The following is an 18,735-nucleotide window of genomic DNA, read 5'->3' as shown; positions in this document are numbered from 1 at the left end:
GTTGGTTACAGTAGGTATTTGGAAATGATGAAATTTGCACAGGATAGAGTAGCATGGAGAGGTGCATCAACCAGTCTCTGGACTGAAGACCACAACAACAATCTGCACTGTTGACTTTTGTTGTAATGGTTTTATTTCCGTCATTTGATTTTAAATTTGCCTTAATTTACACAGTGTTCATTTTTCCCCTTCTTTCCATTCATAAGTGGAGCAATGCAAGCAGTATTTTGTTTTGTATACACGAATTATTGTTGCACTGTTGACTTTTGTTGTGATGGGTTTATTTCTGTCATTTGACTTTTAGATTTGCCTTACTTTACTCAGTGCTCGTTCTTTCTTGTCTTTCCTTTGCTTTTCATTGCCTTCCAAGTCGCAAATGCTCCAACATCCAAGCAACACTGTATCAAAGGTCTGGACCATGGCCAACATACAGCTATGAAATCGCGCTTATTGTTGGCGCAATGTCTGATGCCCTAAATTCCTTTTGCCAATAGTTATTACTCACTGTCGACATTTCCTCCCCATTTAAAAAAGATTCTGGCTAGAACAGCCAGTGATGTGATATGTAAGTGAATTTTGTGTGTATGAATGTGTAGGTGTGGTGTGCTTCCTTTCTGAAGAAGGCTTTGGCTGAAAATTTATCATCGTGCCTGCCTTGTGCTCGGTGTGTAATTAGCAATCTATCTGTGTCACAGTATAGTTATTCCATCATGAAGTTAATAGTAAATACACCACTACACTTCAGCAGGTACAATGACATACATAATTACGATACCAGATGAGAAATTGCATTCATTACGCCACATTAAGGTTTCCAATGCAACAACCAAAAGTTTTGATCACTTACCCATTCATATAAACTTTCTGGCAAACAGCAAAGTAAAATTTTGAAATTAAATTGAAGAAGTTTCTCTTTGATAACTCCTATTTGGAAATTTGTGGTAAGGTCTTATGGGACCAAACTGCTGAGGTCACCGGTCCCTAAGCTTTTGCACGACTTAGTCTAATTTAAACTGACTTACGCTAAGGACAACAAACACACAACTATGACGAAAGGAAGGACTCAAACCTTCGATGGGGGGAGCCACATGGGCTGTGACAATTGGAGATAGGCAAACTCGTTCATACTTGGGAACTATTTCACTGGTGATTGCTCTTTTTTGGGAATCGTTCATTTTTACTTGTGCACCATTCATTTGTGCTTGATATATGATTCCTATGATACATTGAAAACTAGTAGCATAGGTGACTGAAGATGGAAGGTGCCAGGAGGGAGCACTTGCCTCCACCCTGGAGTACAGAGATTTTATTCATGACAGAATCCTCACACATTTGTAATTTTTGCGATTCTGCAAAACCTCTCATTTAGTCAACTGTGGCGTTATGTGGCTGATCGCAGTGAAATAATATAAGGTGGTGCATGAAAAACCGGCCCTGAGTACAGACTGCTTGCCAGTTATGCACGATTCGTTGACTGCTACTAGCAGAATAGATAAACATGTACTAATTAGGCAGCAAAGAAATAACAAATAAGCTAGTGCAAACAACAGCTTCGAAACAATAATGACAATTGGTGGGCAACAATGGGCAGTCTATTACTCGGGGCCGATTTTTTGTGTGCCACCCTGTATCACTGAAATGATGTTGCAGAAGTTATCGTATTCTCTTTGCAAAATGTGACATCAGACACTCGATTATGGTGTGCGGGCTTCATTCAATTGTAAGTCGGTCTGCCTTCCGTAACAATGAACATGCTCTTTTACCTCGGATTGGAAAAAGATGGAAAATGGCCACTCGTGTGTGCCGTGTCGACTTCCTTTGCATGTTTAATAACAAAAAAATCTTGCCTTTTTACAAGTATTTCTTCTGCTGTTTATCAAAATAGTGAAGTAAGCTGATATGCCGTTTTGTTACCTGAAAATATGTATGCTATTACATACCCCGTAATGTTTATGAAATTTACGTAACTATTAAATACATTTTAATTACTGGTTATGGACACTGAATAGAATACAAAAAGAACCAGAAGTTCAAAGTTTAAATAAGGTTTGAAACAGATCTAGAATGGGCATGTGCAGTGAACGAAACAAATAACAACTTGATCTGAACTAACTATGAGCAGTTTGCTTGGAACTGTGACGAGTGGCCATGCAAAGAAGAAAGAGTCCGGCCGAGCAAGACCAATACAGATGGGACAGGTCTGAGGCTGGAACAAGACCTGCCGATGCGCTGTTGCGGGAATGAGACTGACCATTTCCCGTTCCCAGGAACTGTAAGTAGAAAGCCATGACCAAGACCGAAACAGTCAGGAACAGGACCAAGGCTGGTACAAGACCAGCCAAAGTGCTGTTGCGGGAATGAGATGGACCATTTCCCATTCCTGGGAACTACATGTAGAAAGCCGCTACTGAAGTGAACTATGAAAGACCGTTCCTTAGAATTCGTTTCTTGCTCGATCCATTCATCTTGATGAACTGTTCCTTTGGACCTGTTAGTTCACGGATGACCCATCTCTAGTGACAATGCACCTTAGATCACACAGCTATCCAGCGTGGCAACACCTTTCCGCAGAAGATTATCTATTGCTGTAATGTATAAATGGTGATGGGTAGGAATTACTAACATCTGTTGGACTTCAATTAAAGAACATAAAAACTAATAAATGATCAGCATGCAGGCATATTTCCAAAAAAAATTATGTCAATATATAATGACCTTTTCCATACCATTACGGTTTATTGTGCAAATTATACATGGAACATGAACGTAAGTAATTATTGGCATGGACATAAAAAGTAAATACTCCAGCGTCAGTGACAACATACAAGATTTCATTGTAAAGAAGTGTGAGGAATATATTGTAGAACCACTAACTCATATAACTAAGCAGCCTTTAGTAATGGAGTTTTCAGAGACCTCCAAAAGTTGCTGAAGTTACCCCACACCACAAAAAGGGACCTGAAAATGATGTAGATGGTTACAGGCCAGTGGCTTAGCTCAGTACATTTTCAAAAATATTTGATGTATAATATGCAATCTGGGATATAATGAATCATTCAGGCAACATTTCAAGAGACTTGTCATTATGACATTGCCATCTGTTTACATTTAGGCCCATAGTATACATCATTTGTTAAGGTGTATCTACTAAACAAAAACAGCTCATTAAATTAAATGAGTACATTCATAGTTATGAAACAAGACAGCAGTCTGACCTACATATGATTCAGTCCAGAGCAAGTGGTTACCAGAGAAGTGTCCTACATGTTGGAATAATAAATTACCATATGAAATTAAAAGAACAGAAATGCCAATAACATATATATTTTTTAAATCTTTCAGAACAAAACTTTTACACAGTAAATGGTTTTTTTAAAGGTGGTAATAAATATTGTCTAGTTTTTAAATAAAAGATCATTTGTTCCTGATAATTATGTACAGTGCATGTTTCCTTAAAATATGTAATGTACTCATCTGTATTTATTCCTGTTTTGCTCCCACTAATGTTCCATTGCATTCCATAGTATCATGAAAAGAAGTTACAATCCATCTAACAAGTGAAAGTACAATGTGATACCTGTTATCTTCTCATGATATTGCACAGGTTTGCAGGTACAGATTACAATTGTAACAAATAAATTGTAAAAATTGCTTGTCAGAAGGTGTACTTGACTTGTCTAGTATCATATGTACAAACTGTACAATATTGCGATCTCTTGGACCAATACAATACAATACAATACACTCCAACATGTTGGGAGCCCAGCTCACTATTTGCTTGGGATGAGGAAAGTGTGCTTCCATCTCTTTCCTAGTTGCAGGATAGGAGGTAAAGGCATTATCAGTTATCCTGCACTTTCACTTGATTTGGCATGACAGATTTTCTTTGCTGGCTAAATTCAAAGAAGCCTTTGCAGAAGTTTCTAATGGCCCAACAAGATTTAAGAAATGATATCAAAGAAATCTCTTTAGTCTGTCCAGCAGTCCTTGTACCAGCAACTGCAAACATGTATTGCAGTGGATGGTGGGCATTTCAGACATTTGATAACATAATGGAATTTTTAAGGATGTATTTATGACCAACTCTTTTGTGATTTCCTTTTTGTTGCTGTTACTGATATAATTTTGCAATGTGTTTATTTTTACACTAAACTCATGACATGAAGTTATTATTAAACAATCTTTATACCTCAGTTGCAAATCATTCAAATTTTGATGTGTGATTCAAGGCCCTGGCAGGAACAAGAGCAGAATGGTTGCTATAGTTAACTAGTGAATAATCGTATGCCATGTCATTTGCCTTGCAGTTGCTGTGTTAGTCCAACCACACGTAGACAAATATGATTCAGTGGTGATTTTTGTTAGTGGGGTCCAGATAATAAGTCAATAAACTTTCGAATGGAATTGTTACAAATGGTTTATTATATAATCTACAGTTATGCCATACTGCGTAAAAATACAAGAAAAATAATAAATATGGTAATTACACAGTTATAAATGGGCCTAATCCACAAAATTTTGTTTATCAGTAATAAAGTGTGTGTAGAAGAGAACTCAACATTACATTATTTGTGTGTGTGTGTGTGTGTGTGTGTGTGTGTGTGTGTGTGTGTGTGTGTGTGTGTGCGCGTGTGTGCGTGCGTGCGTGCGTGCATGCGTGTGCATGTGTGCGTGCATGCGTGCGTGTAATCTTTCATACTTAATAAATTAAAGGGTATTTGTAGTAAATAATCTCCTTCATTAATTTCAAAATCACTGTAAGAATACTCGAGTTTCAAACACAAAGCTCCAGAATATACTAAAACTCCCACCAAACAGACCTCAGAAGGCCCAGCAGTACTGACTCAACTTCTGGTCAACCCCTGCCAATAGGCATCACTGGATGCAGATATGGAGGGGCATGTGCTCAGCACACTGCGCTTGTGGCCATTGTGACTTTTTGTGATCGGAGCCACTACTTCTCGATCAAGTAGCTCCTCAATTAGCCTTACAAGGGCCAAGTGCAGCTCGCTTGCCAACAGCACTCGGCAGACCAGATGATTGCCCATCCAAGTAATAGTCAAGCTTTGGTGATATGATGGGAACCAGTATTACCACAGCAGCAAGGCCATTGTCAGCTCCAGAATATGACAAATTAAAATTTGCACTTCAGGTAGGTGCATATCGAGTCCTTGGCGAAATAGGTCCTTGCCAAAGGTGCAGGTACAGAGCAGGTGCAAAGACTAACCAGTTAAAAAAATGACCACTACCATACATGCTTCACTTGGGTTGTGTGTCAACACTGCAGTTGGTTCATACAACTGTTGTGTACGCAGCTAGCTCATGGTTTTTGCTGCTGCTTCTTACATTAATGAAGGATTTTAAAGGTTAGCCCCCAGTTTCTGAAGCAAATAACATGCTGTTTCACCAAAGGCTTGCTATTTTCACCCATTTCTGTTAACTGAGGACTGAAGTGAAATTTTTTAAGCTAGACTGCTTCAAAATATTTGATAGAATAATAAGGGAAATGGGGAAAACACATCACATATGGCACACAATTTTATATCATTTTAATTTATTTGTGTGCAATATTTTTTGTCTACATAGGTCATTTTAAGTAACATATGTGTGTGTGTGTGTGTGTGTGTGTGTGTGTGTGTGTGTGTGTGTGTGTGTGTGTGTCTGCAGGGGGTGGGGGGTGTCCCCAATGGTGAGACAGCTTTAGCAGTTCTGCTAGGTGTACAGGATTAACTAGATAAAGCTCTGGCTATGGACATGCGGACAAATGGGCAAGGAAGGAAGAGAGACAAGAGATTTGCTGGGTGCAAGGAAAGTGGGTTATGTGTGGTGCTGGAAAAGTGGAGATGAAACCATATCACTATCACTGCAGTTTTAGGAGCTGGGGTTGTGGAGGTAGAACAAGCCACTTCTCGCTGGCCCATTGGCTTTGGGTGGGGAAAGGAGAACAAGTTCGTCACTGTGGAAGGATGCATTGAGGGGATGGGGGATGGTTGAGAGGGGCTAGTGGTAAGGTCCGGTCCAGCCCGGTTAATGGCAGCTCAGAGTAACATTGTGTCCTTGCAACAGAGCAGTGGGGACTGGGCCACATTACCTCTAGTCTCCGTCATTCGCAATACGCTAAAATCATGTCATACTCAAACTATTTGATACAATACTGAGAAAATACGCAGAAGAAAATTGTATCACAAAATATGTGATGGGGTCGGGCCCCTCTGACCCTTAACAAGAAGCTGTCCCTGATGTGGTTGGTATCAAATGTTTTTTATTCCAGTCTCTGATCACAATATCAATTCTTTTGATGATGACTGGTTTCAGAATTGATATTGTGATCAAAGACTGGAATAAAAAACATTTGACAGTATTGGATCACTATTCATATATGCGAATATGTCGCAGCTGGTGAAAATAGTGCCATGATTGATATCAGTTTTGAAGTAAACTCTTCTCCAGTATTCCATGTTTTTAAGCTAAGACTGCATCAAGCTGGAGCACCCATCAGCTTGATCTGACAGTTCTAAATAACAACACGAACTTCTGCACAAGACAGCAATCAGTTTGTGAACAGATAAATCCAAAGTTCTAAGTATTGTAATTTCTCCATTACTATTAATTGGATTTTGAAGAGTGAAACACTGTTGAATTTCTCTCTTTTAGAACTATGATACTGTTCCATTTGAAAAACTGGAGTTGATACTGATTCTGCAATTAATATACCTATGGGAAGGTGTATGGTCTTTTTCGCAAATCATTTGAGTGAAAACAGGATTACAATGTCTTAAATGGTTCAGGAAATATTTGAAGTGAGCAACTTAGATGAACCACCCATTATGTAAAAGTATTCTTTAAGATCATAGCTGTGTGCCAAGCTGGGACTAATACATGGAGTCTTGCTTGAAACAATAAGATAACAATATGTCTACTGGGTATTTGTTTTTCCCATTTAATTGTTGATGGGATGTTAAAATCTAATCGTCCCCCCTCGTCCCTAAGTTTCTGTGTAATGAGGGTTCAATTCATATGAATTATTTTTGAAAACAGAATATGTAATTTATTCCTTGGATAAGATGCATGCGTTTGTGTGTCATCAGTGATCAGCACTATTCCTGTATTAATTCATATGTCTCATTTGGATTTATGGCATAGTGATGTATTTTTTACAAGGTACCTCATTTTGTAGTAACTGGTCAGATGCCACTTACCAGCACGTAGCTTACCGTCACTTTCTACATCTACATCGATAGACTGCAAGCCACTGTACAGTGCATTGCAGAGGGTAGCCTGTACCACTAGTAGTCGTTTCCTTTCCTGTTCTACTCGGAAATAGAGTGAGGGTAAAATGACATGTCGATATGCCTCTATATGAACCCTAATTTCTCATATCTTCATGGTATTTACATGAAATGTTTGTTGGTGGCAGTCAGCTTCAACTTTGCGCTTGATCCTCCAAAATGATAGGTGTTGCAGGCCAAAGAATTGCTTATTAATGTATATTCTGGCTTGGTGTCTGAGTGAATTTGGATATGAATTGAAATATCAGGGTTCAATATCTAGGATTAAAAAATACAGAATGTTTAAAAAAAAGGTGTCACATGTTCCTACAGGTTGTAGCAGTGGTCAAAACTGTAAGAAAAGTTCCTATAATGATATGTCCAGAAACCAGTAGTTGTTGAGATGTGAGCCAGTCTATCCTCGCAGTCCAATCTGTATGTTATGTGTTACATAGAAGTAGACACTATAGGCAGAGCTGCATGTCATTACCATGCATCCTGAAACATTCTTCAGCCCTCTTTCACAGTGAATTACACCCTCTTTCAAGTACACCTGGCTCCCTACAGATTGCATCACATGCATTGGTCACAAGCTCCTGTAACATCTACATATTGTCGATTGTCTGTGGATCATGTGATGGTACCCCACTGTAACGTTTCATGGGTAGTGTACTGGTCAAGAAAGTCCAGTAACACAGCCTCTCCACTCACTGGACCTGAATCCATTGGATTTCTGGCTATAGGGACATTTAAAGACATTGGTGTGTGCACAACCCACGGACCATGTGCAGATGTTACCAGAGTCTGAGGCGATCTAAATGGAACCAGGTATATTTGAAATTATGCACCATTCACTGTGAACAAGGGCTGAAGAATATGTCAGCACATTTGGTGACCACATGCAGCATTGTCTACAGCAGGCCCAGCCAACATTTGAACTCCTAGAGCACCCTCGCACTCCATGAGTCTGCTGAGTTCCCTAACCACTGCATTATTTCGAGCAGCTGTTAGTGTGGTGGCTGTATGCTAAAGGCTACACACACAGGAAAATTACAAATACATGTCTGCAACAGAGTGCAGCTATTTCTAAGAGATGAATATTGTATTTCTAAGAGATGAACATTGCAGCATGGTTTTATAAGTATGTGTTTCTCAGACATGTCTGTTTTTAACTTTAGGCATCTAACATTAAGTTGTGATGTTTGTAAGCTTATACACATTTCAGTTTCAGAACATGTAATAATTCTGGAAATATGGAACCAGGTCTATTTGAAATAATGCGTGATTCACTGTGGAGAAGGGCTGAAGCCTGCATAACCCCAGTGACACATGGAGTCACGCAGATTATAATCTGTTGAACCCATACATTGATGGGAGTTTGTCAGTTTCATAAGAGAAATAAAAATGTTCACACACATTGTTGAAACAAACACTGAAGTGAGTTGCCATGCTTGTTTGTGCAGTCAAACATATTGCTCTTGGGGAAACATTTTACAAAAGTCTTGCAAATTCTGAATTGGATAAACCAGTCATTGAACTAGGTGCCCCACTGCAATCTGTAACCTCAAGTAAGGAATAATGAGCTATATTGACAGCACAAAAGATCTGACAAATAAATCAAATGTCTCCCAGTTTCTTTGAGAATTCATGATGAAATGTTTCAATTACTGAAACATATTCAGTCATGTCTGGTCCACAAATGACTGCCTTCGGTTATGGGAAGTGTTTCATGTCATGAACTTGAAGCTGATTTTTCCACAGTATTAATTTTTGATTGATAGCATCAATTTTGTCACCACTCACATTTAACTCAGTTTTGTCACCACTCACATTTAACTCAGTTTTGATGCCTTCAGTTCAGCCAGTATTGAGCATCGTTCATCAGAAATAAAGTGCATCATGTCATCTCACCCATCTCCTCCCCTCTCTATATCTAACATGACTTTCTCCTCAAGTTCTGCTTTGAATAATGAAAACGGCAAAGTTGTACTGTTGTTTAGATTGTGTGTTGCTTTGTGGGTCCTCCTGTAGCTGTATATGTGAGCCAGTTGACAGTTCAGAGGAAAGCAGGCTGTAGTGAATTAGTATTTTATTATGTTGACTTGTTATCTATAAACCCACATTTTCTTTTGTAAATTGTAATTATAAATTGTGTTATTCAGACAAAGATCTTGAAGTGTTATTTAAGCAGGGAAGAGCATTTAAATTAAAGAACAAGAGTGTAATTTAGGTTGTGGCTCACATTACAAATTTGGGACATTCTATTCCTAACGTGCAATTGAGGTCAAAAGTGCCCTCAAACTGTTAGAAGTATGGATCTGGTTTTTATCAAAGAAAATACATATTATGTTGGCATTCAAACGACAGATTAAAGACTTCTAAAAATATTTATACCATGTGAAATGCAGTAATATATTGAAAGAGGCATGTGACTCAGTGTTATGTGATTCATGTTAATTACTACATCTTGTTGGAAAAACTTTTTTCCTGTAAGTAGAGAAATGAAAATATGACATTATGTGCCAAATAAGATAAACTTAACATTAACATTTCACTTTCAAACTCTATGAAAAATTATAAGAGCATGGCATCTGGGAAAATGAACTGTAAATTAAATTAAAAGTCAGAAAACTGAAAATATCCTCTGGCATTGACAACATCAAGTGGATTAATTTTCTTTATAATTTTGTCATATTTTACAGGCCATTTCCAATACTGACCAGCACACTCCATTGCACTGATCAAGTAAGAATTTCCAAAAACTGCATGTACTTCTCCAGCATTGAATTTACTGTCATATTCCACTTGGTTCCAGTCTCCAATTTTCACACTTTCTATAGTTTCTTCAGTATGACGATCTGCAGCAGCAAAATTCTGTGGAGACAGCAGATTGTTTGTAGTACTCCTTGCTTGTAGTGAAAGCAGTGAATGCTTTTATGTTTGGTACTGATGGTGCCGAAGAAAATATTTGAGCCAGATTAAGTTTTAGATTGATTCCTTGAATTTCATCAGTAGACACATGAAAAACCTCCATAGTTATGGTACTCGCAGCTACCTGAGCAAAGGTTGATGCATCACCTACTATGAATTTTCGCTTTTTTACTGCATTCCTCACTAGCCTTTCAACAACTGCACCAAATCTATCTATGGCTCCTTTACCGTGGGATGTAGCAAATAAGTTCCAGTAGATTTCACATTATAGAATGATTTAAATTGAGGTACAGCAGCAGTAACATATTTGTTTTTAAATTGTAAGGCAGGTTCATCTGACCAGATTGAAACTACCTTCACATTTTCATATATAATTGGCAATACCTTGCCAATCTAAGCAATTGCAGCAGAGCACTATGTGACTTGTACAGTGACAAACTTGATTTACTAGGTTGCTGATCTTGCATCTCATGCTGCCTTTTTTTTCTAACTTGCTTCCTATTTTTTAGCTCTTCTTTCTTCTAATACCAGCCCTTGCTTATGTTGACTCAACTGTATAAACTTTTATTTCTGCTTCTGCTGGCTTTTTAGAGCTTCTTCCAGATGCTTCTTCTTAAATTCTTCATGTTTTCCTTCACTCTTTAACTGTTCTCTCCTCCTACTCGGTCTTTCTGCTGCTGCTGAGAGCATCCTCTTCTTCTAATCTTAAAATAATACAACTGTGACTCAGATTACTTGACACATGTTACTCATTTAATTTTCTGTTTTTACAATATTGTTTCAAATTGGGAAATTTTTAGTAGTGATATTAGTTACACATTCACACTAAGAAGTAAATTACTGAACAAGATAAAGTTGTCTCTAATATTTCTCTGGTCATAAAAACTTAATTACATGAAAGTGACTCATGTTACACGAAAATTCATGCTGTTGTATTATATTATTTAACCCAACCTACAGTTTACCTACTTCAGTTTTATACTCTTTACACAATACATTTGGGTATTTAACAGTAATAATAATAATGATATGCTAATTCTTACCTGCCAGTCAGTTGAAATGAAGGTCCAAAACGTCCAATAATTCACACTCTCATCACATGGAAAAACATATGGCATTATAAAAATGGTACAAATTATGGAGGGAAAGCAATAATGGGTCACAAACCATTATTGCCATACAGTAACAAGTCCATCCTTTTCAAAAAATATATAAAAAGTACCAAATTTTAAACTTTTAAATATCATATAAGTGTGTCCTACTTTACATGGAATATTCCATCAGTTAAGTCATCATCCATCAAATTATGTTAAGTCCCACCACAAAGGAGAATCTTTGGGGGGAGGGGGGGTGAAGTGAGTCACCATTCAAGCCAACATTCATAAAACATTGAAGAAATAATTTCATGTTCAATGTGGGTCTTGCACAGAGTCTTCTAGCATGCCAGGAAAAGATAATTAGTTATAGCCTACATCTGAAGATCAGCCAAGCTCTATACAAATATCCTATGGAAAGTATCTGAGAAATGGAAACTAGTTAGCCACATTGATTCAGATGCCTGGTCAGATGGTTCTTCATTTTTCCCAAAATGTGTAAAACAAATAACAGTTAGATACTGTGTTTAAGAGTCACGTTGTATCAACAGCCCTCAATGACTAATATATTTTTAAAGTACCACAATTTGTGCAATAGGAAGAGTTGTGAGCAACTGAGAATGTCAGCACTTAGTGCATTCTACATACAGAGAGAGAATGCTTTCAGTGACACCAGTTGTCCACTCTCCTGGCAGCTGTAAAAAACTGGGGTGTTCTTCAAGTGGAAGCTGATTTTCTACTTACAATTTCTGATCATGAAACTGATATTCATGGAATAATATTGGTCAATATAATACTTTTTGTATTTGTTTTACATCAGTCTTTATGAGCACCACAGTAGTAAAATAGAAATCACCAAATGTGTAACACTAAAATATCAACATTAAATGCCTAATGTGCAAACTGAAGAACACAGGGCAAGCAGAATTGGTAGAATATCACAATTGGCTGCTGTATGATACACTACACTACCTCTTGCTATTGCATGTCAAGCCCATCATTCATATCCTTACCACTCCTTAGATAATATGGGTTATTTCCCTATAAGTGTCAGATCTGAGTAAGTGAGTGAAAAATCTTTTACTAAGATTGAATTTTTGTAGCGTTCTGTGGAGAATATAATTGATTCCCGTTTTCAACCCAACACTTGGTGCCAAACGTCAAGTTTTAACTTGTCACGTGTGATCAGTACTATGCACTTTCAAACAGCTTACCTGTTAGTACTGCAAACAGATATAAATAAGTGTACACAAAAAGGAATTTTGTGTATTATTCCTTGAAGTCCAGCTGAAGGACAAGTTATATTAGAGTCAGCACATATATAAAATTATGCAGCAGCTTAGTTCATCATGTTTAGCACTAGAAAACAAAATTGAAACTATAGGTTGTTCACAATGTCCTGAACAAGGGCTCCCTAGTTCTGGATTGGCTGAAGCCAGTAGGAGTTAGTCGACTTTGAGCTAAATGATTGTCATGTTCTACCATGATGTATCAAACCAGAAAGCAAGTGTGATTACCAGAACAGTGGGAAGAAAGCACAGCATGTTCACACCACACCGCCACTTTTACCATTGTTGTGAATCTGTTGGGCTTCAGTAGGCAGAGCTTGCTTCCTTTGCACCCCACACTTGCATGAAAGGTGGTCCAGGATATCATGAACAAACTACACTGATCAACCAGAACATATGACTACATACCTAATAGCCGGTATGTCCCCCTTTGGCATGGATAACAGTGGCGATGTGTCATGACATGGAAGCTTTGAGGCCTCAGTAGGTCAATGGAGGGAGTTGGCACCACGTCTGCACGTCATCTAATTCTGGATATGGGATGGTGAGCTCTGATGCCATGTTCAATTACATCGCAGATGCGTTCAGTTGGGTTCAGACCTGGCGATTTGGGGGCCAGCACATCAATTGTAAATTGCCACTGTGTTCCTTGAACTGCTCAATCACACTCCTGGGCTTGTGACATGATACATTATCTAGTTGAAAAACGCCACAGCCACATAAAACGTGATAGTCATGAAGCGGTGTAAATCATATGCAACTATATATTTTCATAATGACTGAGCATGGGCTACCTGAAAATTAAATAAAGATGTACAATTTACGTACATAGTTATAAAGAGTTATGAAGATCTTCTCTCCTTCTTCCAGTCCATACAGTGCAAACACTTTTCTGCCACCAACCCTACCAATCAGACTCAACCAAAGACCAATGTTGAACCCTGCCTAACTCAGTTCACTCCTCCATCTAACCGGGTTCCACCCCCACTGACCCTAAATCACCCCTGTTAACTTTCCAGAATTTCTTAACCTTGAACCTTGCCTCCCACCATTCCCCAACATAATGATAGAGCATTTGCTTGAAAAAGGCGAAGGTCCCAAGTTCGAGTTTCGGTCCAGCACTCAGTTTTAATCTGCCAGGAAATTTCATATCAGTGCACACTCTGCTGCAGAGTGAAAATTTCATTCTGGAGACATTCCCCAGACTGTGGCAAAGCAAGTCTCCACAATATCCTTTCTTCCAGGAGTGCTAGTTGTGCAAGGTTCGCTGAAGAGCTTCTGTGAAGTTTGGAAGGTAGGAACAAGATACTGGCATAAGTAAACCTGTGAGGAAGGGTCGTGAGTCATACTTGTCTGTGAAAGACAAAGGTCCAGAGTTTGAATTTCGGTCCAGCACACAGTTTGAATCAGCCAGGAAGTTTCATTCCCCAAATCCTTCAACATGCAAACTAACCTTACATCCGCAGAAAGAACTGCAGTCCACCATCTAAAAACTGCTCCTGACCTTACAATCCTACCTGTGGATAAAGGTTCCACCACTGTTATTTTGAACTGCAAGGATTATCTTGGAGAAGGACTTGGCCAGCTGTCAGATGCATTCACCTACAAACCTTGCCACAGTGACCCTATTCCAGAACTCCAGCAGGCTCTCTAGTCACTCCTCAAATCCTTAAGCCTATCCCAGAACCTCTCCCCAGAGTCCATCTCTCTGCCCAGCCCTACTATGCCTCACATCCCACTTTCTACATGCTTCCTAAAGTTCACAAACCCAACCACCCAGGACACCCAGTTGTGGCCGGTTAATGTGCCCCCACTGACAGAATCTATGCTCTCGTGGACAAACACCTTCAACCTACTACCAGGAACCTACCCTTCTGTATAAGAGATACCAACCATAGCCTCCACTGACTCTCCAAGATCCTGTTCCTTTACCACACGGTGCCCTGCTCGTCACAATTGATGCTACCTCCCTGCACACTAATATCCCTAATGCCCATGGCCTTACCACTATAGAACACTACCTTTCCCAACACTTGACAAATTCCAAATTGACAACCTCCTTCCTAGTTACCATGACCAGTTATATCCTCACCCACAATTATCCTCCTTTGAAGCCATTAACTACAAATAAATCTTGGGTACAGCTATGGGCACGTGCATGGCACCATCCTATGCCAACCTATTCATGGGCCATCTAGAGGAATGCTTCCTAAACACTCAGATTCCTAACCCCTCACCTGGTTCAGATTCAGTGATGACATCTTTGCAACTTGGATTGAGGGTGAGGACACTCTACCCACATTCCTCCAGAACCTCAACTACTTCCCCATTTGATTCACCTGGTCCTGCTCAACACACCAAGCCACCTTCCTAGATGTTGACCTCCACCTCAAAGATCGCTACATCAGTACTTCCCTCCATATCAAACCTACTAACCAGCAACAATACTTTGACAACTGCCACCCATTCCATACCAAGAAGTCCCTTTCATACAGCCTTGCCACTTGTGGTCATCACATCTGCAGTGATGAGTGATCACTCTCGAAATATACCGAGGGTCTCACTGAAGCCTTCACAGAACATAATTATCCTCCCAACCTTGTACAAAAACAAGTCTGTACCTTATCCTTCCAGTCCCCCACCACCTCACAAAGTTCCACTGTCTGGCCACAGAGGAGCATTCTCCTCATAGCTCAGTACCATCCAGGACTGGAGCAACTGAATTACATTCTCCGCCAGGGTTTCCACTACCTCTCATTGTGCCCTGAAATGAGAAATGTCCTGCACACCATCCTTGCCACCCCTCCCACAGTGGTATTCTGCCATCCACTTACCTCACAATATACTTGTCCATCCTTACACAACTCCTGCTCCCAACCTCTTACCTTGTGGCTCATACCCCTATAGTAGACCTTGAGGCAAGACCTGTCCCATACACCCTCCCACCACCACCTACAAACATCACCTATCCCATCAAAGGCATGGCTACCTGTGAAACCAGTCATGTGCTCTACAAGCCAACCACTGTGCTGCATTCTATGTGGGATAACAAAACAAGTTGTCTGTCCACATGAATGGTCATCGACAAACTGTGGCCAAGAAACTGTCCTCATCCATCCAACCCCTTCCCTGTTCCCATTCCAGCACTACACAACCCTCATTCCTCCATTGCACCCAGTCTTTTTACTTCTTTCCTTTTCCACTATCCCTACCTCTCCGCTGCCCTCCATCTAACCTCCTGCCCTACCCTCTTTCCACCTAGTCCCTGTGCGCTCCCCAACAGCACGTCTCTGTCCCCCACCCCTACCCTACTTTCCCTCCCTCTCCCTGCCCCAGCCTTTTTCTTACCCCTCCGAGATGCCACTGCCATTATGTACTGGTGCTGCTGCTCGCCGTGTGGCCTCAGTTGCCTGGAATGCAGTCATGTGTGTTTGAGTTGCGTTTGCATGAGTGTGTATGTGTGTGTTTGTGTTCTAATTCTGATGAAAGCCTTACTGGCCAAAAGCTTTATTTGTGACAGTCTTTTTGTTGTGCCTATCTGTGACTTAGCATCTCCGCTACATGGTGAGTAGCAACTTTTTTTTTCACAATATTGTATCATTCCATCCTGGATTTTCCATTGTTTGATCATAGTGAAAAAAGCTAATTAAAGATATGAAGCACTTCCTAAAAACAGAGTGATTTCACCAGAAATTACAAAATTCCTTTTCCTTTTTCAAGGAGCTGGAACAGAAGTACAAAATAATACCATCAGATCATTGAGAAACAAAAATACAGGGGGTGTAGTAATTAAACACTGCTCACAATATCTAGCAAAGCCTCTGACATCCCTTAGTAAATTTGGTAATGGAAAAGGACACGTTCCCAACATGTCTGTAAAACAGGAAAGTTGTGCCAGTTTGTAAAGGTGATGATGGCGGTGGGGGAAGGAGAAGTTATAAAATTCACAGAAAAATAAAATATCCTGGCTGAAGCATAGCATGGATTTAGGAAAATGAAGGTGAAAGTTTGGAACTTTCATTTACATTCTCTTTTAGTATAAACAAATAAAGGAAGTTATTTAGCTGACGTCACACAAGTACTAACTGCTAGCTGTGTTTGTGTTGCACAATAGCTGTTACTTCCAATGTTTCTCATTTTGTTTGTTCCATGTTCCTAATCCTTTGTGCCAATTTAAATGAAATATATGTAAGAGAAAGACATTTATGGTAACAGTAGTAATAGTAGTAGTAGTACTGATTCTTCTGCCTTGGTGTTAAACAAAAGCTTGAATTTCAACTGTTTCTTTATTTTAGGGATTTCAACATACAGGATTTGAGAATCGCAAAAATATATGGCTGTTACAGCATTGTCCACTGGTACTGAAACTATTGTTTGCTGTTCCAAATGAGAATAATAAGAGTCTGGTAACAGAAGTTATCAAGTCATTTGAAGAAATCGTTCTCAGAAATCAAGAAAAGTTGGAGAAAGGTATATTCAATTTTTTCTCTCAGTATGTATCATTTTGAAAACCATATCATGGTGCAAAAAGGATTGCCATTTTGTTGATTCAAATTTTAATTGTTATAAAGGGAAAAATGTTTAATAAAATCCTTATAGATCTTAGAGCATATTCAAAGCTCAAACACTATGATTTTCCTGGAGCAAAATGTACTTCTATGAAAGAATCAGTACAGATGAATATTTGACTAATAAAACACAGTATGTTATGCTGAAGGGTAAGTGTTCAAAAGAAATCAAAGTAACATTCAATATGTCCCAAGGAAGCATAGTAGGACCTATAAGAGTTTTTAAGGATTGTGGAATTTTTACCCTCACTTCCTAATAAATTTACTCCTTAATGGTTTTGTTGCTGACAGTAAAAATTAGTTTTGTTTGAACTGTGATTTACATCACCTTAATACAAGGAATAAAAATTAATTTTCATTAAACTTTTCCCTCTTGTCTGGGGTTCAGAGTGGAATTATGTACTCTGGTGCAGAGATATTCAACAAGCTGCTACAAGCGTTATTCTCTATTTAAACTGGATGTCAAACTGCAGCTATTTTAGCATGCCAGCCAAAGATCCTCATACTTCATTTCCTGTTAACTGCAATATGGCAGCTGTGAAGTCTCACTGCAATGCAAAAGAAAATACTTTCCAATTCTTCATCACATGAGCCTTTTACATTAGAAGTTCGATTTCTGGAGTAGAACGAAATGGACTGTTTCAAAACCAGTGAAAAAATGGAGACATGTCAGCTGTGTCAGTTGTAAACTCTGATGTGAACTGTGCATTGACAGACTGATCAGACAGCTGGTGTGTGTGTGTGTGTGTGTGTGTGTGTGTGTGTGTGTGTGTGTGTGTGTGTGTGTGTGTGTGTGTGTGTGTGTTTTCACTTACGATTTACTAATGCATGTCATTGTGCAAAAGAATGCCATGAGATTCAACATTAATTGATAGATTTGTTACTATATTATCCTAACTTTATACGTGTGTAATTTGTAAAAGCAAGTAAACAGTGAAGACATATCTTAAAGTTGATATCCTTAGCTCAGACATGTAACTATGGATGACGAAAACTAGGAATGAACTAAGCAAGTAATCATTAAGTGTAAAATGTCTGAGGGCACCTACATTCCAGTCTAAAGTGAAACACATTTTTGCATACTTGATATCTCAAGTGATGCATTGTGTACCATAGTTTATGTATTTTTCTCAACAGGACATTATATATCAAAATTTCAAGAAGATTATCTGCACTTACAAATACTACATTTGGTCTGATTTGACAAGATATATACATGTACACAGTGAGACATGTAGTATATGAGATACTTGTCAGTTTCCTTCAGAATACACGCAATAAAAATACAAAGCACACAATGTTTGTGGAGTGCTAAATTTTCTGTTACCATTCACAGGAACAAAACCAAACACTTATTGTAAAAGTCATAGAAAAAACGTATTTTTTTCATGTGGCTATTTTCTAATCAAGTGTTGCAATCTAGGATTGATAATAAAGTTCCCTGCTTCAGACAATGTTACATTCAGTGACATAGTGTTTATAATCAGGGACAAGTAAATAATTCATAATTTTGAATAACTGATAGGAATGTTTTGTCCAACTTCAGCATGGTGGAATCTGCAGGTACACAACAGTTCTATGCTCA

The 18,735-nt window shown here is 38.9% G+C and overlaps 1 protein-coding gene across 6 annotated transcripts in view; it reads left to right on the top strand.

The window, feature by feature from the left end:
- Positions 1 to 18,735, top strand: part of LOC126191013 (hydroxylysine kinase) — a 196,353-nt gene that overhangs the window by 161,120 nt on the left and 16,498 nt on the right. For all 6 annotated transcript variants that reach the window (XM_049931700.1, XM_049931703.1, XM_049931704.1 and 3 more), the window contains one exon: positions 16,878 to 17,052. In XM_049931700.1, coding sequence (XP_049787657.1) covers positions 16,878 to 17,052 — 175 coding nt within the window. The remainder of the gene's footprint in view (positions 1 to 16,877; positions 17,053 to 18,735) is intronic.

Source organism: Schistocerca cancellata, chromosome 6 (assembly GCF_023864275.1).
Source record: "Schistocerca cancellata isolate TAMUIC-IGC-003103 chromosome 6, iqSchCanc2.1, whole genome shotgun sequence".
Lineage (NCBI taxonomy): Eukaryota > Metazoa > Arthropoda > Insecta > Orthoptera > Acrididae > Schistocerca > Schistocerca cancellata.
Note: the sequence above shows the minus strand (reverse complement) of the source record. Positions and strands in the feature narration are given on the sequence as shown.